This window comes from Tympanuchus pallidicinctus, unplaced genomic scaffold (assembly GCF_026119805.1).
Source record: "Tympanuchus pallidicinctus isolate F22 unplaced genomic scaffold, pur_lepc_1.0 scaffold2, whole genome shotgun sequence".
Lineage (NCBI taxonomy): Eukaryota > Metazoa > Chordata > Aves > Galliformes > Phasianidae > Tympanuchus > Tympanuchus pallidicinctus.
In genome coordinates this window covers 50306305-50331549 of record NW_026294721.1, presented here as the reverse complement: position 1 = coordinate 50331549, position 25245 = coordinate 50306305, and the positions used below count along the sequence as shown (strand labels likewise).

Sequence of the window (25245 nt, the reverse complement as noted above, 5' to 3'; positions counted from 1 at the left end):
AAAGATGAAATAGAAGAACATGTTTGTTTGTTTGTTTTTAACATTGGGTTAATTCTTAACGTTAGAGAGCTAAGAAAAAGATCAGTGAAGTCTGTGTTTAGAAACAGGTACTTAGGAATTAGATGTCATCTCAGAATGTGTATGATTGGCCCTTGGTAGAATAACTGGGCTGGTTTTGACAGCTCTTTTGGGGCTGAGGTTGTCACTGCAGTGAGGGCTCCTAGAAATGTGACCCATATACTATTTTCTGTGGAGTTCTACATACAAGAAAAAAGCGCTTGAAAAATATGTTGATCTTCGTTTTGTGAAGATGGCAGTAATTGCACACACTGACTATTCTTTTCTGCCATTTTTTTACATCACAGGGCTCTGTGTTAAGTCATTCCCACAAACACTTCCATGGTTGAGCAGTTCATGAGTTTGTTTTTTTTTTTCTTTTCGTGACAGGATATTTAATCAGTTCTTTCTTTGTAAGAGTTTTAGGACATGAATTTGTTCATATTGTTACAGAGAGCTTTATAACTTGAAGGCCTTACACTAAAACGAATTATTTATACTGACTGACTCAAATCCAGATCTGAAATACAGCAAGGCTGATATGCAGCCCTGAGGAGGAAGCTTCCTACACTTCAGTTTTTTTGCTGTAAAACCTTCAAGTTAAACAGAGATCAATTAACAGCAGCCTTTGCAATGTACCTGGTGTTCCCCAAATCCACAAACATACAAGAGAGTCATTTTACTGGAACAGCTCATTTTTCTATAGTGCAGCGTATCCTGAACTCCTGTTCGATTTTAGAAGGAGATGAATCCATGTTGCATCTTGGAAGATCTCAGTGATTTACAGAACAGGACACAGAACAGGACCCATAGAGGGATATAAGAATTTCTGAAAGGTCTAACATAGAAACCAAGAGAGGAGCAGAACTGAATGGCCCCTGAAGGGCTTTCGTTTTTCTTTGAGTTCACAAGGGAGATCTCCAGTTAGCCTTTTGTTTTTTCCCTTTGCTCTTATGGATAGGCCCTGTATCCATTTCCAGGGGTATGACAGCAAGGTTTGGGTGGATAACTGTGATCCAACATTGTTTAATTAAAGGCTAGGCAAGTGTGCTGCTTATCCAAACTGAAGAGAGAAGTCCTTATTTAGTACTCCAAGCCAGTATTTAATATAAACAGGGGAGAAAGGGTAAAATAGATACATTCTGCAGAAAGGACAGAAGTCAGCTGGAGGGGAGAAAAGACAAACAGCACCTGCACTGTTTCTGATGTACGTGCAGCTCAAAGGAGAGTGGTGGCATATTGCCCAAATAAGCAGTATGTTTTGCTGCACTAAACTTATCTCTTGGGGTGGGTAAGAATTCTCCAGGTATTGAGGAGAAAGATAAAGCACTGCAGATGGCCTGCTCTTATCCTGAAAAGGTTGCACAATACTGGCTTCTTGTGGATAAAAATTAACTCTGTGCGTGTGTGCTCCTGACCCCCAGCACCCCAATGTAAAGCAGATGTTTTCAAAACAAAATATCAGGAACCAAATGGTAATAATTGTAGTGATCCAACTGAAAAAAAAAAAAAAAAAAAAGGCTATCTGATATGTCTATCATCTTTTGTACGTTGGAATTGTCTCACAGACTGCATAGCCAGGTTCAGGGAGTTTGTAGTAGCTGGCTGGCACTTCACTAAGCTTTTCCCTGGGAGAAAACCCTGTCACTTTTCTTTTCGAAAATGTTGTGCCCAAAAGATAGAAGACAGGAGTGGATTGTGCATTCATGCATATTTATTTGAGTTCATCCAAGAAAAGACACATCTGTCCTTTATAAATTAATAATCAGAGTGCTTAGGTCACTTAACTGAAGAATTTCAAGATGTGCTGTGCTTCATTTACTACATTTTTCTTCATCATGGATTCTGGTAAAAAAAAAAAAAAAAAAAGTGTTTGTTTTTTTTTCAGAAAAAGCTATCTGAATTTCTAATAATTCAGTACCATAAGCTTGGTGAATTAACTGTGACTGTTCCTTGAAACATTCAGGTTTGGCCACTTCTGGAATGATGTTGCCAAGTGGAAAGGGGTGCTGGTGCCTGAAAGGTCATAACTTGCTGCCTAAAACTTAAAATAGGCATTTATTGCTGGATAGTGTGTTTCAGACTAACAGCAGTTCACAGCATGCAAATAAATCTGGACCAGTTCCTCTGGCATAAAATCTTCCCAAACTGTTACTGAAACTGGTAGGAATTTGCCTGCATGAAAAATTGTTCCTTTTGATGCGTTATGGTGCAGTGAAAGAGTATGGATAGTCTTTCCCTTTCTCTCAGACAGCTGTGGATTCAGGTTAGCCATTCTCTGAGGTGGCTCCTCATCTGCTGGCTGTTCTGATCTGGCTAGTGGCTTTTTGCTCAGTGCCAGATTAATGCACTTGTCATGTGTTCCTATTGGTGGGACCAAAAGGGGAGTTGTACAAGATGGGAAATTGTGTCTAGCAGCTACAGAGCTGAGATTTTGGCTTTTACCTCTGTACTTCTTTGCTGAGTGACTTCTAAGTTTATTCCTCCATTTCAGAAGGGTGTTCTGTAGCAAAGCTAGTGTCTGCAGAGTGCTTTCGGGTGCTTGCAAAGCATCCATGGTACCTTTACTTTGTAGAAATAAAAATGTTACTTTAGAATTAAATATTAGTTTCCTGGTGGGGAGGGATAGGAAAAACATGCCAATAACTAACTAGACAGTAGCTATCAGTCATGGACCACAGGGATTACAGAGTACAGGTTCAGCTATTATTTTCTGCATGCCATCACTGACATTGCAAGTATCAGTGAGAATAAGCCTCTACTTGAAGAAATATTTTTTTGCACATGTCACTTATTAATTGGCTTTTCACAAATTTTACATGACTGTGAGGCCAGTTTTTTTTGTGTACTAGTTCTGGCTTATTTGCTCTCATGGTGCATAATGAATGTGAAAGCATCCAGATGCAATGGGATGTTGCCAGTTTGCTAGGTGAGGATGCTTTCCCAGATTAAGAGAGATTGCCATGGTCTGTATGTCCTGGTGAGGAAAGATTGTGGCTTTGGTGTTCCCTAGGAAAGCATCAGGTTAGCTTGTGTTTTAGGGTGGGCTCATGGGCATTTTGAGTGAGAGCCAGGAAAGAGTTAGGCATTCTCAGTTGTCACAAGTGGAAAAGAAATTTCTTTGAAGTTGGGGAAATTGAATAAATCACACAGTTTTCCTGTAGAAGTCCCATTGAAAGCAGGTGGTGGATGTGGAAGAAGGTGCTGAGACTGTGTTAAAGATTCCAGCTCAGTCAAATACCAAGCTTGTCCTTGGAGCATGCTCTTAGAGGTTCAGCAGAGTTGACACATTATGAGTAATGGATTTTTTTGTTCTAACTCCAAGTTGTAGGACAGCCACACCTTGATGGCAGCAGCGAGGAGCAGGTGATAGTTGCCAATCCTCCAGATGTTTGCCAGGTGGTAGAGGTGACAACAGAAAGTGATGAACAGCCTCTCAGCATGAGCCAGTTGTACCCCCTACAGATCTCCCCTGTCTCGTCCTATGCAGGTAAGCATCCTCATGTTTCTTTATGTTCTTTTTAAGAAATGCTGAGAAGACACTGTACTTGATAGGGAGTGCCAGGCCCAGAGGCAGGGGTTTCTGGAGAATAGCAGGCTCTTTAAGGGCAGCTGGCACAGATACAGATTCAGTAATGTCTGTTCTGCTGGCTTCTGTATTTTTAACTCAAAAACTCATGGTCCTGTATATTAATTTTACGTTGGGAAACAGCTCAGTGGAGCTGAGGATGGAAATATAAGCTGCAGTTTTTAGCCTGTGACTAATGGAAAAAGAACCTTTTTGGATGTAATGTAGAGAGGCCTTTTCATCTTTTATTAGAGGGACATTTTCAGGGGTACAAGTGATACGCTGCAAATATATTATGCCCCCCTGGCAGCCTGATCTTTTAAAGATAAAAGGTCGTAATCTGCAGTATGTTTCCATGGTGCTTACCATAGTGGATACAGAGTGCTAAAGGCTGCATTAATGATATGTAGTGCAAATGTGAATCTGAAGGCCCGCGGAGGGCGTGGATATGTCTTGTTACAAATAGTCTGCAGACCAGAGCAGCCATGTAGTGACTGATAAGAAGGGGTCTGTGGAAGTCTGGTTTCCAACGTCTGTCTCCCATCTGGATTCTCTGATATCTAAAAAAGGGAGAGACAACAAGCTTTCCCCTGAGTCAGGGTGCTAATGGTTTCTTGTTGTTATCGGGCTCCTTATTTTCATAAAATTGGTAGGAAGTTAAGAGTCTTGGCCCTTATTTATCCCTTATCCAAGGCTGACAATATGTTCAGAAGCTGTTAGGGGAGAACAAACAAATGTACACATGGGCACATCATAGAGTTCCTGCAGTCATACAAGCCTTATTTTTGTAGGAAACAGGGCAAAACCACGTTTGAAAGTAGAAGAAGTTTCATATCCAACCTGTCCTTCCTTTTTTAGTGTGTTGCTAACTTGCAAGCTTCAGGAGACAGAAGCAAAAACAGAAATGTCATCTTTTTAGGCAAACTTGAGAATTAATTGTTCCCACTGCAATTTATTATTTTATACATGGTTTTGCCTTTGACTCATTAAGCTGAATTACTTCCAGATGCATTTTTATAAAATATGTATGTAGGATTTTTTATCTTTGGGTCTGGGTGAATATTATGATATTCTGTTGAATAGCCTCCAACATTAGTCTCAAATGGTGATATATGGTCATGCTTCCCCATGTGTTTAGTCTGTAATGGTCAGAGCATTTAAAAGGGCTTTGCGAAGCATAGGGAGGGGTGCTTTAATTTACTAGTAGTGGGAGACTGGGCCTTTGAAACATTTGTCCTTGTTCCAAATGTTTCTTGCAAAACTGTTCCTGGCTGTGCAAAAGCAAAAATGATGCTTTTTTTTAATCTCAGCTAAAGGATCTAAGCTCTTGGAATGCAGACAGAAGTCACCAGTCCTTTTTAATACCTTCATCAGCGAGCAGAATAGGTGGCGGAGTGCATGCTTGCAAAATTTAAAGTAGACACCAAATAGAGGACACCATCAATAAGCCTGAAGGCAGGGCCACCATCCAGAGAGACCTAGAGAAGCAGCAGGAATGGGCCAACAGGAATCTTACAATGTCAGCAAAATCATAAAATCATCTAGGTTGGAAAAGACCTTTGAGATCACCAATTTCAACCAGTTCAGCAAGGACAGATGCAAAGTCCCGTGCCTGGGAAGAAAGAACCCTTTGCAGTGATTCAGTCTTCAGCGAGTGGGATCCGGAATAGCTCTGCAGAAAGAGGATGGTAGTGAGAGGGGTCAGGCACTGGAATGGGTTGCCCAGGGAGGTGGTGGAGTCACCGTCCCTGGCAGTGTTCAGGAGGTGTCTGGATGAGGAGCTACAAGATATGATTTAGTAGCTTGTGGTAGTAAGGGTGATGGGAGAACGGTTGGACTAGATGATCCTGTGGGTCCTTTCCAACCTTGTGATTCTGTGATTCTATGACATGAGCCAGCAAAGTGCCCTGGCTGCAGAGAAAGCCACAGCCTGCAGGATTATGGCTAGTAGATCTAGGCAAGTGATCATCTCCCTCTACTCAATGCTAAGTCACACTGCTTCCAGTGTACTGGGTCCAGTTTTGAGTCCCTGGTCGAAGAAAGACACAAACAGGAGCAAATGTAGGAAAAGGCTGCCAAGGTGATGAGGGGTTGAAGCACTCATTCTCTGTGAGGAGATGCTGAGGGACAGGACTTGTTCAATCTGGAGTGTTGTAGAGAAGGTTGAGTGAGGCTCTTTCACGGTGGTGCATAAGTAAAAGGCAGAAATTATTGAAGCAACAGAACTTCGTCCAACTGGGTATGAGAAAAAAATTGAACTTTTTTCACCACAGGGCTTGACATCGTGAGAATGACATTTATGGGTCATTCTCATGATGTTTCTAGCTTTATCTTGTTACACACAAAACCATATAGATGTGGAGCCCTAAACCTGCCCTTGTGGCTCCGCTGAGTGCAGTTGCCTATTCTGTCAGATGCTACCACTGAGTGGCAGGAAAGAGGATGGCCATAACAGCTGCGCAGGAGCACATAGTTTAGCTCTTCTGAAATAACAACAAAAAAAGTAGTAGGTATCAGCTGTCCTACATAAATCTGCTTTATTTCAAAAACACCTCCAGTTCCTTTCTGAGGTTACACAGGCAAATGATATTTCTGGCCCTTATGAGTTTCCTCATATTTCCATTGACGTCTATGAAATCCATTTTTTTTTAGTACCAAGGCTGTTCTTGTCAACCTCATCTTGACACTGATTCAAATAACCTTCCTGATTCAAATGACCTCTTTAACTTTCCATACCGGAATGGCTTCCATGGCTTTTCCTAACTATAGTGCTCTCTCTTGCTCAGCATCTTGTTATGTATAGACATCAAGGATGAATTCCTTTTTATCTACATCACTATTTTCTGTTGCCACATGCTTCTTCCTGTCAAGGAATATGTGTTTCTTGTCTCTGTGTGGATTCCTCCTATTGACTGTCTCTGGGACCATTTCTCCTTTTGTATAGATTACTTTCTGCCTCTCCTTCCTCTTTCCCTCCCTCCTAGTCTGGCTTAATTAGCCAACTTTGTCATGTTGTCACATCTCTCTATACCTGTGCCAGTGAATGAGGAGCCCTGCAGAGTGTTAACTTCATAGGGCTTCACAGTTAGATCCTCTGCCTTGCTGCATGTTGTGGCTGGGACTCTGGAGTAGGAAAGGTGCCAGCTGTGGAAGTTAACGGTGTTTAGCAGCTGAGCTGCCTGCTTACTTATTTCAGAAGGACTTTGAGTGCAGTTTAGATCCTTGGGTCTGAAAGAACAACTGAGCCCATGAGGTAATGGCCCTTTGCCTAAACCTGGTCCTTAGCTGAGCTTCTGGGGAAGAGCAGGGAGTTGCCAGTCTGTCTGGAGACGTGCAGGGAGATCATGTGGTCCTACCCCTGCTCTAGCAGGGCCACCTAGAGGGCTTGAAAATACAGTGGGACTCTTCTGCAAGCAAGGGCTGAGCTGCAGGTGGGTGGTCATCTTCCTGGAGCTGTGGTCCTGTCCTCCCCTGCCCCCCCCCCGCCCCGTGCAGAGGAGTGGCAGCTGGTGTGTGTGTGTCTCTGTGCTCTGTTTGGAAATGGGAGGTGCTGGGGCTGCCCACTTCTCTGTGCTGGAGTGTTGGATGAGGATGAGGAATAAAGTGGGAGGCAGGGCAAAACTGAAACAAGAGCAAAGTGTAACAGCGGTAATAAGGTGCAAGAACTGATAATGAAGTCTTGAGGTGGCAAACTGAGATAACAGTTTATGAAACAAAACCGCACTTATCTCCTCTTGGGTGGTGTTGTTGATGACTTGCAGGGAGATAAAAATAAGGATTTGCACAGGACTTTGCTCATAACTGGGCTCAAGCTACCAAGAGCCAAAAAGGGGAAGAGGGGGCATTCCCCACCGGCAGGAGTCTCTCTCTTCCCAGAAGTGTGAGCAGTAACATTGACCTGCTTCTTCCACCTCTGTTGCAGTCTATTCCAGAGTGTATCCGTATTAACTATGATAACCATATGAATTTACTCCGTAGTTCAATGATGCTGTGTTGTCTGGCCTTTAGATTACTTTGGAGGGGGTTTGTGGTTTACTATTCTTTTCTGCTTGTTTGGCTTGGCTCTGTTTGCTTGTACTTGTATGAAGTGGATCATGCCTCTTGAGCTGGATTTTGTTACTGCAGATAAAATTACTTGGGTTTCATTTTTGCTTCTGTTTTATTTGACAGAAAGTGAAACGACCGACAGTGTTCCAAGCGATGAAGAAAATGCAGAGGTAAGTGTTTTCTGGATTTTTAATGCTTTGGAGCAAGACTTCAGAACAGCGACCTGAGGTATTCCTTCCACTTCTTCGTTTGCAACTGTGTGCTAGTGGAGCATTCATGCTTAGTAGCTGAGGGAGAAAGAAAAAGTAGGAAGCTCCAGGGGAGACAAATGTTGGGATGATTTTCAAGCAGAACAGATATCTCTGCAAGTTCATTCTTCCTCATCTGTTGAAGCTACAAGGAAATTGATTTTCATGAAGAAATACTCTGCAGAGCCATCAGCAGTGTCAGCTGGTTTGTCAGTATGGAGCAAACTATTGAACCTTGTCTTGCGCACGCGTGCATGTGTACGCTGCATTGACATTGCTGGGTAGTGAGTATTTTGTCTCAGCTGATGCACACTTGCTTTGTTTTCCTTAAATGGCATGTGAGCTCATACAATTGGAGGAAACGCTTACACGTGTGATGGAAATACAACTTCAATGTTTGTGGTGTGTGAGGTCAAAAGCAGGCAAGACTGAGTTAGCACACAGCAAGAGCTACCTTCTGTCTGTGTGGTTATAATAGTGTCATTCCTCTTCTGTGTACCAGAGGACTGTTCCTACTTCCATGAGCAGGTGGAAAGCAAGCTACCTGTGAGAATTTGTGTTACAAGGAAGAGAGAAAAGTGTGGAAATGCCCCAACTGCTGCACCAGTGGTGGCTGAGGTGGGGGTTCCCCATCTCCCCAAACCCAGTGGGGACCCTCCTTTGCAGTGCCACTGCAGCATGTGTGATGATGAAAGGACAGGATGCTCATGTTTCCTTATCAGACTTCATCCCTGTGATGGGTGGACATGCTGCCAAGGGACTTTCCTTGCAGCCTTACCTTTGATGACAGTGCTTTTGAGTCTCTGTGCCAGCCCTCCCCAGTAATGGAGGAGGCTTCCATTTGAAGCTCTTGAGTTTTAGGTCACCTGTGTCCAATTTTGCCGATGGCATACTGTGTATAAGGTCTTTGTTTTCCATGAGAAGAATGGGCAGAGTGTCTTGAGCGCTGGAGAGCCACCAGGATTAAGACACAGGACTTAAAAGGGAGAACTGACAGAAAGCAAAGATATTCAAAGCCAGTTGCTGGTGACTCAGGCTTTTAGAGATGGGGTAACTCCTGTGCAATTTGTGCATATTTCTGTCTTTATCTTACTGCTGGGAGCCGTTTGCAAAGTGCATTCACTCATGCAGTCTTTCCTTCTTCTTCCTTCCCCTTCATAGGGACGACTTCATTGGCAGAAGAAAAACATCGAAGGCAAACAATATCTCAGCAATCTGGGAATGCGGAACACTTCTCATATGCTTCCCAGCATGGCTACTTTTGTAGCCAACAAGCCTGACCTCCAGGTCACCATCAAAGAAGAAAGCTGCCCGCTGCCTTACAACAGCTCCTGGCCGCCTTTCCCAGACATCCCTCTGCCACAAGTAATGTCCACAGCCTCCACTAGCAGCAGCCGGCCAGACCGCGAGACACGGGCTAGCGTCATCAAGAAAACGTCAGACATCACCCAGTCAAGAGTCAAGAGCTGCTAAGCTTTGACAGTGTGTTTTTTAGCTTTGTTTTGTTTGGTTTTGTATTTTACGTTTCTCTAGGAGAGGTTCATCCCTTGACGCACATTAGACAAATCTAAGGTAAAGAAAGCCTTGGCAATATAAAACATTGCTGTGTCTGACTCCAGTGCCGGAGTGTTTTTAACTCAGGACTCCAGCCGTCAGTGTGTACATCTGAACCCAAGGTGGACTTGCAGGGTTGCTACGTAGGAAAATAAAACAAGAACTTTGGCCCACTTGCAGGTTCCAGTGTTTCATAAGAGGACCAACTGACCACAAGGGAAGTGGTGCTGCTGCGCTTATTGCTGTCAAGGCCGTGATGGAACTGAAAGCCTCAGAATGGAAGAGAAAATGTGAACTAGCTGGAATATTTTTAAATAAGAAAAAATCTATTGTGAATATTGTACATAGTGCAGTACTAGCAACGTTGCAGTCTGCTTCTGCACCTTATTAAGAAAGCACTTACAAAAGGCCTTTTATTACCTTGCTCTACTTAATGGCACATTGAAGGTCCCTCCCCACCTGTATTCTTTTCCAAGGCTATTCTTGCTAAAGTGTCTCGAAAGAATAGTGGAAAGGAAAGAAAGATAAAACTTTCCTTGTGGATTTCATACATTTTAAGACTGCTTTTCTCTTCTCGTGTTTGTTTTCTAATCTGCTATGCTTGAATGCCGCGTGGTACAATAGGGAAAAAAAAAAACTATTACAGAGATGTTATGCAAATTCCCAGATTTAAAAAAAAGAATACTCTAATTCTAACCAGAGGAAGCTTTTTTATTTTTTATACAGGGGAATATTTTATTCAAAATAAAATTCTAAAGTGAATATAATTTTTTTTAATCTTTTCTACAGCAAATTTATAATTTTAAGATTCAATCCTTGGTTATCAGCAGTTATTACATCCTTGTGGCACATTTTTTTTTAATTTTGTAAAGGTGAAATAGCTTTTATGAGCTCATGTAGCAATCAGATTATCCTGTGGATTGATAATAAATATGGTATATAGTTAAATTTTTAATAATCCTCTTGTTTGTCTCTCTTTTTTAATCTTGCAGAAGTCCCAGATGGCATTGGTGTTTGATAGGTGGATATGACAGCTCAGAGTGAACTATTAGCATGAGCCACCTTTACAATTTCTGCAGTGCTCATCTGACAGAGAGGGAAATTCTCTGCTCGAGATATCTTGAGGTGGAAAGAGGAACTAGTGCTTAATGGCGACCAGCTCAAGTTTGGCACACGTGCACAGGTTGGGAACTGCAGAACCTCTCCTGGTGCTATTGCGTGGTTTAGCTTGGAGGAAGGCATCTCATGGAAGGGAACTTGGGGATGTTCATCTGCAGCCTAGTGTGGGCTCAGCTGAGCTTGCCCCATTCCTGATAGATAACTATTTAGTTTGCTTTCAGTTTACTTGTTTCAACAGTAGTTTCTTATTAGTGGAATGAATAAGAAGTCAAGTAAATACTCGAAGCAAACATTCTCCAAGTTTTCAGTATCTGCTCCATGATGGCAAATTCTGATTTCTCTGGTTTGGATGAATCATAGGATGGCTTGGTTTGGAAGGAAGCTCAAAGACCATTTAGTTCCAAGTCCCCCTGCTGCTGACAGCGTTGCCAACTGCTAGATCGAATCTCAGATCCGGCTGCCCAGGGCCCATCCAACCTGGTCTTAAACACCTCCAGGGATGGGACATACACAGCCTTTCTGGGCAGTCTGTGTGAAAAACTTCCCACTGACATCTAATCTAAATTTTTCCTCAACCTGTACCTAATGGAGCGTGTGTAGCAGCTTGCAGGTTTGCATGGTGGTAGTGGACAAGCCATACCATTGATCCTGTGAAGCACTGTAAGCTTCACACAAAGTATTCTTCAAGTGTGGTTATCTCAACTGTTGAGTACATATAGAGTATTGTGTATATTTGTCTGATGAGCAGTAATGGACACAAAATTGGCTGTATCAAAGGAAGATGTATGAACTGGCTATTTAAAAGGCTCAGGTTCTGGCTAGTAGGATATTCCTATGTTCTTAACCTGATACTACAATTTTAAATTTCATCACTAGTCTGCATGAAACTTGCAGTTTTGTCTTACCAAACCAGGGGTCTGGGAAGAGAGGGCTAGAGCTTCGGTTGGAGGTTGTTCTGTAGCATCTCCCAGCCCCTTTTAAGATGGTGAGATCCTGTTAGGCAGTGACTTCACAGGATCACAGAAGAACTAGGGTGGAAATGAACTAGGGCACATTGGGTCTGACCTGTTGAAAGCAGAATCTTGGACTAGGTTATCCAAAACCATGTCCAACCAAGTCTTTCTAGTAGGGGAGACCAAACTCTTCTTCACCCAACAATCTTCAGCGCTTTGTAGTTTTCACAGAACATAACATTCTTTATGCCAGAGTTGCCCCTGAAGCAGCTTGGGCCCATTGCCTCTTGTCCTGACACCGTGAATCATTTTGAAGAGAACACCTCCATCTTCTCTGGAACTAATTTTTAGGCACCAGGAGACTGTGATCAACTCCCTCTGAGTTTCTCTTCTATAGGCTGCACAAAACTCTTTGCTCCAACTTCTCTGGACCAGACTGGTGGCCCACCCCCTGGGCATGGCTGTGGTTGGGGCTGGGAGCTGCAGGTGGAGAGTGGCTGGAAAGGGGCTGTCAGGAAAAACTTAGGGCTGGAAGAACCCTCATCTGATGAATTTTTATTGTGGGGAAGGAAGAATTGGGTGCTTTGTTCAAAATTAACCTTTGGGTTACGGCTGCATACAATGACAAGCCAAGAGCTGCAGTTTTCCTGTGGCTGGGAAGGAGCTGCCAGGCTCAATGGAGGACTGATGGCTTGAGTTCTCTTTTGGGAAGGTGTACTGTGGGAAAGGAAGGGCTATGGTGCCTGGACTGAGACTGAGTCTGCGTAAGGGCACAGGGAAAGAAACAGCCCAGAGTAGGGCTGGAAAGCATCTTGTAATGTAAACTCGGTGCTGGTGCTCTCATTCTCCTCTCAGGAGTATTTAGTCTGTTGATGGAGAGGTTCTCCTGCTTCTGGCTCAGCCTGGGCTTAGTGCTAGAATTATAGCTGAAAGCCCAGAGATGCAGTGGTGTGAGGACAGGAAAACATCTAAAGTAAACAGAGCTGACTCTGGGCTTTTGCTTTTCCAAAAACAGGGCTTCTGTTTACACCAGTGATGGCCTGCTCTCTCTGGGGTCAGATGGGCTATGTTACATGCTGGCACATCACTGCAGGCTTCCAGGAGATGGCAGTGCCCTATGCATTATGTACTGAAAGCTGCAGTAGCCTATCATTTCTAGCTGTGTTTTAAGCTCCCTACCCCTCACACTTGGCACTGACAAAGTGTCTCAAAGGCTTTATGCCTTTCAGCAATAGCTTCTGCTTGCAAAGTCCCTGAATTTCTGCCTTTCAGCATGTCCTGCATGGCTGAGAGTCTGGCTTCAACAAGCTCCACTGTGAGCTTGGGTAAGCAAGAGCTGTTGCCTGGAGGGCTGCCAGAGTTTTTATAGATAGACAAATGTTTGTTTCCAACGTAAACTCTCACTTGCAAGGAGAAGGCTTTGCTGCTCTTCAGCCATCTGAAAAGTAGGACTAGTTGAAGGAGAAAGGCAGGCAATTCCAGTTCTTCTCAGAAGCAAGAAAGACAGCTAAGCACCAAAAACAGCAGCCCCCACCCTGCTTGAGCAGCTGTGCAAAAGGAGATAGATGTGTGCCTGGGAAGGGCATGCATATTTGCTAAATTCTCCCTCTTCCCAGGGCTTAGGTGTTTGAAGCTCCTTCAAGAGATGTCCACACATGGGAGTTGCTGAATGTAGCTATAGCACTGATCCCTCACTGCATGGTGATCCGCATCCACTGTGGCTGGGAGGCAGCAGTGTGCTTGCTGCTCGCTCTGAAGACATTGCAGTTTGTTAGGGCAGGTGTACACCCTTCTCCTCCCTGTCTGGACTCTTTATGAACTTGCTAGTCTCTAGTGAAAGGTTAATTATACAGCAACCTTTTCAACATGGACCTAGGAAAGCAGTCTTCTGTCTCACGCCTGTAGGAGCTTCTTGTCTCTACGACACCACTCCTTCTCTCAGAGCTGATTGACAGTAATTGCAGAATTGCAGAGTAATTCAGGTTGGATGGGCCCTCTGGAGGTCACCTGGCCCACTGCCCAGTCTAAATAGAGCTAACTGCAAAGTCAGGTCAGGTTGCGTGGAATTTTGTTGGGTCAAATTTTGAGCATCCCCATGGATAGAGGCTCTGCTGCAGTGCCCAGTGGTTTCAAAGCAACACGTATTTGAAAGGCATAGGCTGACATGGTCACATTCACAGTGTGACGCCACGAGTCTTGGATCCTTAGGAAACCAAGGATTTTGTCCTTGTTGCTGAAGGCTGAAGTCCTATATGTGTGAGGTACTGCTATCACAGAGAGGACTGCTCTGAATCGGGGAAAGAGGAGTGGTGGCATTTAAGAAAAAGGAGAGAGAGAGCAGAGACTGATCCTGCATTTGTGAATTCAGCACGAGGAGACTCATTCCCCTTTTATAGGAGCTTTTGGCCTCAGCTACTGTGAATATCCCTCACCTGGGCTTGTTTTTTTGCAGTTTTGAAGAGAGGGAGCTGCTTGAAGACTCTTGTGAAGGCAGGATGATCCTTCCTGAAACTCAACTGAAACAATGGAATGAAAAAAATGAAATGATAGGCCCAAGCCTAAATTTATCCAGGTGTGTTTATGAATCATACAGTGTTAACCCAGATTCCTGCAGGTGTCTGGAGCTGCCACTGCTACCTTCCCTATGGAGTATGGCAAGATTCTTGTGCACAAAAGTATTCCAGTCCTAAAAATAATGATAGCAGAGTCAGCTCAGTCTGTCCAGGGCCAGGCCCTAGTTTTCTGCTCAGTGCGTGGCAGTGAATGTGGCTTCTGGTTGTGCATCTCACCTGGCTGTCCCCGTCCCTCCCTCTGTCCCTTGGGAGTCCCTGGCTACAGCTGGGGCTGCAGAAGGAGTCAAGGGCTCTGCTTTTTATAAGGTAGCAACTGTTCTGCCTATTTGAATAGCATTTCCTCATGACTACATCTCTCAGACCTCAGTGCCACAACTCTTCTCCGGAAGATAGCTGTTAGGTTTGGGTTCTTTTCCATGTTTTTCTCTGATGTATGGTTTCCTGGCTGATTGCACCCTTTAAAATACAGCCAGGTTCTGAAAACTTTGTGCCCCTGTATATTATGTTTTCAGGCTGTTTCTTTGGAGATCATCACCTTTAACACATCAGATTCAGACTGTAAGGTGCTATGTTATTGACTCCTTGCCATTCCTGCTCTCAGACCAGCAGCAGGAAGCTGACTGGGTGCTGAGCACATTTGCTGTGGCACAGGCTTTTGCCTGTGCCCATTTAAAGATGTTATCTCTTGCATTCGGTGCTGTCAAGCTTCAGTTTTCGTTAGTATTTTTACTCTCAGGCAAATTTGTAAATTTTTCTTCCCCCAGAGGAATAAAAAGCCCAGCCTAACCAGCCCACTGCTGGCAGCCTGTTGGGTGCAGCGGGCAGGCTGCTTTCCTGAGTACCTTTCTCTTGAGGGCAAGAAAATATTGACACACAAATAATACTGCTGCAGTACTCTCTGGTGCGAGCCCTGGAGAGCTCAGAGAAGTTAAAATCTGTTTACTCTAGCAGTAAATTGAGCCATTCTCCCCGCTTGGCTGCTCTGCCCAGCCTCAAACCCACAGAGCAGCACCATTGGAGCTGGCAGGAAGCTGTGGTGTTTGCATCTTGGTGTCCCAAAGCACAAGCACAGGAAGGACATCAACGAAACTGACCACTGAGCTGCTTTGCTGGCCTGCTTTATGCCCCAGTGCCTGCAGCATGGCCCATCCTTCTGTGCAGAAGGGCACTCACTTCTTGCAGCTGCCTTTCGCTTTTGCCAAAGTTTGCTGGAGGAAAATGAGATAATGCCTATTTTGCTGGAAGGCCTTGTGATGCCATGATGCAGTTAGTTTGAGGAGAGCATTGCTATGTCTCTAGTGATGTCTGTGTGGAAATGCAAGTTTCTTGGTACTACACAGAGATTTTATGAGTGTTTGTTTGGGTTGATGAAGCAAAATTAGTAGGGAAAATGTAAGGGATGGGCATAAGTAAAGCTGAAACAAGATTGCTTAAACTTGTGAAGCTTCCCTCTGAATAAGGATGTCAGAAGCAGGCATCACTGACGTCAAGCTGGAACCAACTGCCCCATCTTGTTGGCCTGCTCCGACTGTCTGTAGCAGATGCTAATTTGGGGTAATGCAGTACAGCCTTGATGAAAGGGAAAAAAAAAGCTGTGAGGAGAATTAGCTGAAGAGGCATCCAGAGTGCTGGTGTTTGTATGTCAAGGCTTTAATTAAGTGAATAGCATCTCCCTGTATACACAGTTGCAGGCTGCAGCAGGGTTCTGATGCTCGATGCCTTCCCATCCTATGTCCGGGGCCACTGCCCCTCTCACTATCCACACATGTAAACATGTGCTGTGCCAAAACAACCTTCCAAATGGGTCACTCCAGGTAAAGCCAACAGGATGTGCACCGACTTCCCTCAGTGGCAAAAACACCCTCAGCGCCTCACCAGGAAACTGGCCTTGCTGTCGGATGTGCTGTCCATCTGTCCAACAGCAGCGTGGTGTCAACAGGGGGCTTTGTCCTGGTGCCATGCAATGAGGGAGCATGGGCTGCCTAGCCATGGAGAGCCCAGATTGTTGCTTGCGCCTGGTATCCTTTGGGAGAGACCAGCTCTTCTGGGTGACTGGGTGAAGAGCTGCCTGTTAGGAGTACCTCTGGCCCTCAGCCTGGCTGGGCCTTCATGGGCACTGTGCTCCCAGCCTTGTCACTTAACTCTGCTGGCTATTTCTGTACAGGTGTATCACAGAGTCACAGAATGGCTTGGGTTGGAAGGGACCTTAAAGCCCCCTCGGCCCCAACCCCTTCTGTGGGCTGGGTGCCACCCACCAGCTCAGGCTGCCCAGAGCCCATCCAACCTTGGCACCTCCAGGAATGGGGCACCCACAGCTCTGGACAGTAGTGCAAGAGCCTCACTGCCCTCTGAGTAAAGAACTTCCTCCGAACATCTAACCTAAATCTCTCCTCTGGTAGTTTTAAACCATTCCCTCTTGCTTTATCACTATCAGACTGCCTAAAATGTCTGTCTCCCTCCTGCTTGTAAGCTCCCTTCAAGCACTGAAAGGTTGCGATGAGGTCTCCCCAGGGCCTTCTCCAGGAGCAGAACCTGTTCTCTCCCTGTTTCCCCTGACTAAATATGTGCTCAGTGCCGTGGTATTGTTCTTTGGTTTTGGGCTGTTTCCAGCTGATTAATTATTAGAGCCATGCAGGGACCGGTGGTTTTCACGACAGGGATGTGCGTCAGACCAGTGGCCTGGCCGGACCAGTATCCTGTATCCTGCAATGGCCTGAACAGGCATTTGGGAAAAGATTGTCAGAACCAGAGCAAGATTAGGGGAAACTGTTTCCTTGGGAAATATTCTGAGCAATTAGTGACCAACAGTTTTGAGAATTTGTGAGCTGGAGGTTGTATCTCGACTGGTTTCAAGTGTCCTTATGGATGAAGCTTGTGTGAGTTTCTCTTAATTCTCTCTTGGCCCAGTTCATGCTTTTAGTCACCAGAATATCCCATGGCAATGAGTTTTGCCATCCAGGCGCACATTGTGTGGAAAAATGCTTCTCTTCACCTTCCCCAGAGCAACTCCCTGATCATTGAATGATCAAGCAAGTGCTCAGAGATCTTCAGATATGAAGGCTGTGAAAGTGATAACGTGCCGTTGTGCTCACATTCCCCAGAGCCACGTGTGTGGTTTGTGCACACCTTAAACCTTAGCCACGCTCTGCAAACCCTTACCAAGTGAAAGTCCTCAGCTGCACTCACTTAGCACACAGATCAGGCCAGAACCTGTAGGAGGCCAGCTGATCCCTACGAACATTGGTTCTGTAGGTCATCAGAGTGCTAGATGGAGACAGCTGCTTTCCTGGGGGAGCACAATTCAGGGGAACCCACCAGGCACCATCAAACAGGCAGCGCATGCAAAAGCCTGCTGCATCTGTATTTCTGACCACACTGACAAAAAAGCCCATCGTGTGCAGGGAGGAAATATGTGTTAGAGCTCATATGTTTTATAAAGCTCTTCACCCTTCTGGCTGGTTTTTGTTGAAGAGCACTACCTTCTTTCAAAGAGGAAGCAGGTGCACAGAAAGGATTTGGTTTTGCAGGCGTGCCGCTGGGCGGGGGAGGTGACAGGAGGGGTTGGCTTTGCTCAGCACCTGCTTTTCCCTGCTCAGAAAGCAGCTGGTGCTGAGCTGAAGCTCAGCGTGCAGACTTGTGGGCTGCTGCAGCACTGCCTGCCTGTGACACACAGGTGTGCCTATGCTCACATGGGCATGCACACAGGCTGTCCCTGTAGTTGCTAAGTTGGCCCTGAGCTCCTGCACAGCAAACTGAAGGTGACATTGGCTGTTTCTCTTTCCTTCTCTCTCCATAGAAGCACTTCTGTCCCTTCTTTGCAGCTTGGATGGAAGTGGCCATGGGCTTAGGCAATGTAAGCCCTTTGCTCGTCTGCTTGTCCAGAAACCAGGCTGAGACCTGACACAGGCCCCATCTAGTGGGGGGCAAAGGAGAAAGGAAACAGGAACTGCTTTTTGGGACCGTATCATCACAGAACTGGGAGGAGAAGTGAAATTGTGACTGAAAAAGATGGCTTTAGTGAAGTAGAGTGAGCATGCTAATCTTACAGGGAGCTGTTCCCATCCTGTGGTCTGGAGGGGAATGTTTCGGCTCCTTATTTCCAGCTGCTAACCCGCCAACAGTCTATGAGCGTTTTGTTGGTGTCTTTCCATGCATGGGGAAATCTCAGCCTCTTTCTGGACTGAAATTTAGCCCAACAGCAATGCTTTTGCATCAGTTTTTGGGATGTTAATGAAGTGTTACATGCAAGAAGGTACACCTTTGTATGCCTGCCATGATCAGCATGACAAGTCACATGTATCTTTTGGTAGAAGGAGGTGTAGCACTTTGACTGTTTTTCTGTGTCTGCATTAAAGGTCAGAAATAGAAGTTATATAAAAAAACAACAGGAAGAAGAAGACGGAAATAAGAGGGAAATGAGGAAGAAAGCAACTCAACATGAAGGAGGAAAGAGAAAGAAAGATGAAAAGGAACAAAAAAGGAAAGAAAGGAAGAATGGAATTAAGAAGAAAGATAAAAGGAAAGAAAGGATGAAAGAAAGAGAGAAAGAAATGGAGGAATGAAGAAAGAAAGGGGAAAAAGGAAGAAAGAAAGAAAAAAAAAGAAAGAATTACAGGCTTCTTTTTCCCCTCAGTGTGCCCAGGTAGGCAGCGTTGCTTGCTGCTTCACTTCAGCTCATTTCTTTAAAGGCTGTGATGAAAAGCTTTCTGGAAGCTAAGTAGTCAGCATGTGCTTTAGAAAGAAAAACTCAGGTGCTGCAATGGAAGGCTGCAAGTGGACAGGGAGGCCATGCAGCCTACCTCCCACTCCTTTGTTCTGCTGTGGATTTTTGTGAGCCAACAGCAAGTAACCATGATGCAACTCAATGTCATATTGCATTATGCAATGGAGCATGTTCAAAATAGCTTCTGCGGTGTGTTTCCAAGCTCTCAGTGTCCTGTTAGGTAGAAAGAGCCATGCCGTGGGACACTGACAGTAATCTGGGGGGTGACTCTGGTTTGACTTCCTACTGAGCAATGCTGGGTTGGGCCTATGTTTCATGAGGTGAGCAGAGGCACTGCAGGGTGTGGATTACACACTTTCTCTGCAATTGGGAAAGGATTCCTAAGGAGAAGAATTGCCAGGTCCTGCACTGAGTTCAGGATGCTCAGATTGTGCAGAAAACAGACTTACTGACCCACAGCCCAAGGACTGCTTCTGGTAAACGGGTGTAACAGAAGGCCAGGGGGTTGGGATTAACCAACCAGTGCTGCTTGCTGTGGGGAGAGCTAGCCACCTTCTGGGCTCTCCTTTGCTGCCAAAGACCAGATGTGACAAATGAGAATCCCAGCTGAATCCATTGCGAGGTCTGCTTGGGTATTTTGAGCCACAGAGGTCAGAGATTTATTGCAGGGCACTACTTGGCTGGTGCCATGAAGCTGTGTTGCAGTGAAGGAACTGCAGAGCACGGTGGCAATGTTCAAATAAGTGATCATGCTGCAGAGATCAGAAGTAATACAAAAAGCAATGAGCCTCAGTCTGTTTTAGTGAGCTGAAGGATGCCCAGCTGCAAGCCCGGAATTCTTGAAATAGGTAAAGAAAAAAGGAAGGGAAGGGGAGAGGAGTCCTAAAAACTTAGAAATGGAAAATCCTACACACTTTTTGTATGTTAAAAGCCTAAGAAAGAAGGTGCAGTCACAAAAAGCACCAAGAGAGGTGCTGTTGTTTGCCTGGGGAGGCCCTAACCTTCAGCTGCACCGTGCTCTTGCTTCTGTGTCACAGCAGATTTTGCATCTTGAACATTTTGTTTGCTTTGGCACTGAACAGATGGCAAAGAACTGGAAGGGATTCAAACAGCAGCAGACATGATTTAAGAACTGTCTTGAGAAGAAAGCGGATCTATTTAAAGTATAAAGCCACCAAGAAGGGGAAACTATTGAGTTTTGCAGAACACAGTGTAATCTAACGGAGTGCACCGTAAGTAACCAAGTGGTGGCAGTCTCCAGCACTGTGCCAGGGGCCTGCTGAGCATCCTTGGCGAGGTGTGCACATGCACAACCACGCAGCCACATACCCTGCACCCCAGAGGCTGCAGTGCTGCAGCAGTGCCATGTGCTGCATCCCCTCAGGTGGCCATAGCAACCACCAGTGGTGCTAGGATCCAGGCCCCGGAACAGGGCTGCCAAAAGGGAAGAAGATGCAACCACCACCACCAGGCAGCAGCTAGCAGGGAAAGGCATGGCGTCGAGCTGCTGGCGTTCAACACGTCCTCCCCCCTGGCCTCACCGGCTCTCGCCAGGGCTGAAAATCGCCGTGTTGGAAGCGGAGGTAATCCGCAAGCGTACCGGGTACCGCGTCCACCTTCCCAGGAGAGCTGCTGCATGCTCGGGCTGACACCTAGCGGCGGTGTCGGCTTTCTCCTCCCGGCGGTGGCAGCGCGGAAATCTTTTTCCATTGGCTTTGGCTCTCTGACAGCGCGCTGGGCTCACCAAAACGCGGAAAAAATTTCCTCGGGACAAAGCTTTCACCAGCTCACCTCCTTGGTGTCCCATGGGTGGAGGCGGCTGTCGTGGGATGGTGACCAGACCTCGCTGAGAGGTAGCTGCATCAGAGAGACCTGAGCTGCGCAGGATTAAGACAGACCCGTGAAAGCCCCTCCAAAATCCCTGCCAGCAGTGCTGGAAATAGCCCAAGTGGGGACCTGCAGCTGAGTAGGACTTGGGTGAAATAAGCCGAAATCCAAACAGGCAGAGCAATGGGCCCCTAACCTTATTTTTTGGAAAAAGATACTGATTTTCAAATGTTTCTTGCACCTGCTAAGTGCATTAGCAACATGGGCGGTCGCAGTGGAAGAAAAATAGCGTCTCTGTGGTGATCCGGTGCCTGTGGCAGGCATTCAGGGGGTGATTTATTGCTTCTTTGGCTGGCAGCTGGACAGCCACACTCCGTGCTCACATATTATGGGGTTGTTTTCCATCACCTCCAAATTTCCTTGAAAGAGCTAAGTACTTTGCCACCTACTTTTGCCCTTGAAAATCAATGGCGTGTTGGCCATGCCAAGGGAAATAAATCCTGATTGGGAAGGGGAAGCACGGGGCTGCTGGTGCTGGAGGTTACTATAGCTCGTCCATCCCCAGAAAATGGGAATGACAGAAGATTGGCTGGTTTGTTTTTGCTGCCACGATGTTGGGTGCAAAAACAAAACGTGCTGCACGCTTTTACAAACATGAAGAAGAAAACCTGCCCCAGGGAGCTGGTACAGCAGGAACAGCCTGTGTGTCTGGAGCCAGGAGAGGTGGAAGTTCAGGGGGCATGTGGTGATGGGCTCCAGAGAAATGAGGTGGGAATGAATTCAGGGCCAGATGAACCTTTTTGTGAAGAGAAGGCCCTGAGTCAATGCTGAGGGATGCTCTTCTGCTATTTTTCCATCAGCTAGGCAGCAGAAATGCTGTATTTGTGCAGGAAAAAAAAAAAGTTCAAGGGAACAACTTAGCCATAAGCAAGGCCAAGATTCTGTAACCTGAGCATTCAGCGAGTGAGGGCATTCACCTGATGTGAAGATAAGACCTTGCCCTCTTGCAGAAAGGAATGTTACTGCTGGTGGGATAGGGACAGATCTTACCTGTAAGGAAACCTTGTGCAGATTCAGCCTTATCTGAGAAGTCGTAACTTGCTGATAGAGAAAATCCCATAGCTGGGAAGCAGCTGCCATGCAAATATCATTCTACTGCAAACACAGACCTGTTGCAAAACTGATGGCTCTTCTTGGCAGGGTGAATTCTCTGAAGGTGATTCACCAGGCAGTCCAATAAAACACTGGAACCCACTGTGCTGCAAGACAAGCCTTTAACCTGCCTTCCAGTAACACCTTCAACCTCCAGGAACCAACACCTGGGACTGAAGCCATCAAAAATGTAAAGCCAAAACAACTGTAGTGAAGTGGCACACAGCAAAAGCAATGGCAGCTAGGGGCAGCAACTTGTTTGATAGCAGAAGCAACTGGGCAGAGATCAGCCTTTGGGACAAAAATATGACTACCAGCAGGCTGGTTTCAATACCTACCATCAGAATAATGGCCCTTCTTCTTCTTTGGCATGCTGAGATCCAAACTCCCATGACTTTTAAGTAAGTGCTGATGACAGAAATTGTTGCTGAACTCTATAACCTCAACGCTATAAAAGATGCCAAATGAAAATACACACACAGACACACATATATATTTATGCTAGTCCTGGATAGTTTGCTTTGTATCTGTACTAAGCACAAGCCAACACCGTCTCTTTTGCATCCAGTGTAGAAGGATACCAGAATGTTCAAATATGGAATATCATTTTATTCTTGGAAAGTGGAAGATCATCACTGACTTGCCAAATATTTGGCCTCTCAGATTACCACTTATTTAGTGGGAAAGCCTGAAATGTTAATACTTTACTGAAATGGGCCTACATTTGGCTACCATGAGATGTCTCTCAGATCGTTAAACTTCAAGCTAACACTTTCATCTTTCAGAGCTGCTCCTCAAATGATACCTGACACTGACAGAAGCCCATGTGCAGGATGCTGGTGGACATGTAGAGCACGCTGCTGTTCTCTTGGAGGAGCTACTGGGATGTGAATGGATGCACTGAGCTCAGTGTCATCAGGAACACATTTGAGTTAAGGCATAATAGGTTTCATAACACAGATTTTGTTTTGCTGATGATGGCTTCCCTTTTTATCCTACATAAACTAAGTGATTTTGATTAACATGCTTGGCTTTCCAGGTTTCCACCCCCATCTGAACCATAGCATGTTGACCCCTGTTTCTGGTAGTAAATTTCCCCGCTGTCCAGAGGAGTGACCTGACAGCAGAGAACACAGTACTCAGTCACTTGGGACTAGCCATCTGCTTTCCCCATATAACAACTGCTACTGGGCACCTTCAACAGAGAGAGCTGTATTGTGTCAGGGTTCCTCAACAAAGCAAGAACTCCTGCATTACAAGGTACTGGAGTTCAGGCAAGCATGGCCTTGTGCTAATTAAATAATAATGCTGCAGGGGCATAGGTTAGAAATATTTGATAGGTACTGGAAGTGGAAATGGTTTTAAATGAAAGGAGGGAGATTTAGGTAAGATGTTTGGTGAAAATTTTTCATTCAGAGGGTGGTGAGACTCTGGAATGTGTTGCCCAGAGAGGCTATGGGTGCCCCTTCACTGGAGGTACCAAGCCCAGCTTGGATGACCTTCAAACTTCAGATGGGTACAGACTTCCTCTTCTTCAAAGGAACACAAGCACCATGCTATTCCCATCAAGGTGGCTATACTTTCTTATCTAACGAGGGAAAATGCAACCAAACCAGTAAGTCAGGCTACGTTGGCCAAAGTGTTTAACCACTGCTGTATGGAAGAACAAGATCCAAGATGACAACCAGACGAATTATACCATCTTATCTTTCCTCCAGAGAAGTAAGGAAGACAAATTCCCACTTTAGATTCTCTAGAATTTTACTTTCAGGAGCTTTTGTTCTCACATGTGCTCCTGTGCATAAGGACACGGGTCAAGTGGTGCTGTGGAGCAGCCGGTGACCCTGAATGAGCCAGTAGTGTGAATCTGGAGAACGTGCTTCCAATTCTACCACTGCAGGACAGAATGAAATAAGCCATCCAAGGGCACTGGAGGCAGTTTTCCAAAAACGGAAACTTGCTTTTGGCCAAGAGGATTTCCAACTGGCTGAGGATCTCATCCCAAACAGTTGTGATCAGTGGGGTATCTCCTTGTGCACAAACTGGGCTTAGGGATTGTCTTTATTCATGCTTCTTCCAAGACATGGCATCGCTACTAACTTGTGTAAACTATTGTCCTTGGACTCCAGCTCAGGCTCTGATAGCTTTTGTAAGAGCGTTTGTATCAAAATATTATTGTGCTGGAGTCTCCCAGGACATCTGGGGCTTTGTGCAGACAGGGTGCTTACAAATGAATGTGAACCAAAGCAAATCAACATTGCTTGGCAGGGATGAAATGCATTGCTGGGGTCTGTCTCTGCCAAGTGAGACTGCTTGGCCTGCGTCCCATTCTTCAGGGGGATTGTCTGTCAAAACACAATTTGGCATTGTGAGGCATCATGGCTACATGGCTCACTGTGCCTTTAACCCCTCTCAGGCCTCGTGGTGCTGCTATCTGTGAGTGGAGACCTGTGAATTTCTGTCTCTCTGAACAGAGCTCAGATTGTGGCACTTTGCACCAAGCATTCCTCAGGTAGCACTTTCCCTTGGGAGCTCTCAATCAGCAGCTTGCAACTCTCTTGAAAGGAAGACTTTATTTCTTTAGTGCTGGGAGATAATATAAAGACATCACTTTGTGGCATCTTGTGATGGAGGCCCAGCTTCTCAGCCTTGCCACTTCAAACATCAGGTCACCATTTCAAGGTGAGTCCAACTTGGTTATCTGATTATTGTCCTTAATTATCCCACCCCTGATGAGCAGCAGCTGCAGCTTCTGCCAATTCCCCCTGGCAAGCCCAGAGGGCAAGCTAGGACATCAACATGAACATGCTCATCTTGCTAACAATGCATAATCACAAGTGCCTCCCACTTCTGGACATTTTTAAGAGTTCATTCACCTTTCGTATGCACATAGGAAGCGATCACTTGGGTGGCTTTGAGCCCACGCTCTTTGCCATAGTGACACCCCGCAGTGAGCACTAGCAGGAGTCCTGTCCCTGAGCACTGTCTCTGCTGGGCCCTCTGTCTGTGCCCAGACCTGGCCATTCTTGGAGGTGCAGGTGACAGGCAGCACGTGCCACCCTGCCTGGGCTGTCACATCACCCTCTGGCCCAGCACGCAGCTGCAGCCCCCCCTGGGCAGTTGTGATAGCAGCAGCAGCAGCCTTGCACAGACTGGGACGCTCACAGCTTGGCTGCCCCTCTCACGCAGCCTGCAGCTTTGCTATTCTGTTGCACAGCATGTGTGCTTTCCTTCCATTCCTAGCTGCTGCCTTGGTTAAAACAAGCCACAGTCCTCACTATTGAGTGTTAGGAGAGGAAGAAAAACCTAAATGAAGGACAGAAGAGTATGCAACAAGTCAAAACAGATGCCAAGGTAAAACCCAGCTTTTGAATCATGTGTTTACTTGCAGTGAGCCAAGCTACTTGTGCCTGGCATTTGGGGC

The 25245-nt window shown here is 45.7% G+C and overlaps 1 protein-coding gene across 5 annotated transcripts in view; it reads left to right on the top strand.

Annotated features, from left to right (window-relative positions):
• IRF2 (interferon regulatory factor 2) overlaps positions 1–10432 on the top strand; it is a 40868-nt gene extending 30436 nt beyond the window's left edge. For all 5 annotated transcript variants that reach the window (XM_052682628.1, XM_052682627.1, XM_052682629.1 and 2 more), the window contains 3 exons: positions 3383–3547; positions 7796–7842; positions 9082–10432. In XM_052682628.1, coding sequence (XP_052538588.1) covers positions 3383–3547; positions 7796–7842; positions 9082–9393 — 524 coding nt within the window. In that variant the 3' untranslated portion in view covers positions 9394–10432. The remainder of the gene's footprint in view (positions 1–3382; positions 3548–7795; positions 7843–9081) is intronic.
• The last annotated feature ends 14813 nt before the right edge of the window (positions 10433–25245 follow it).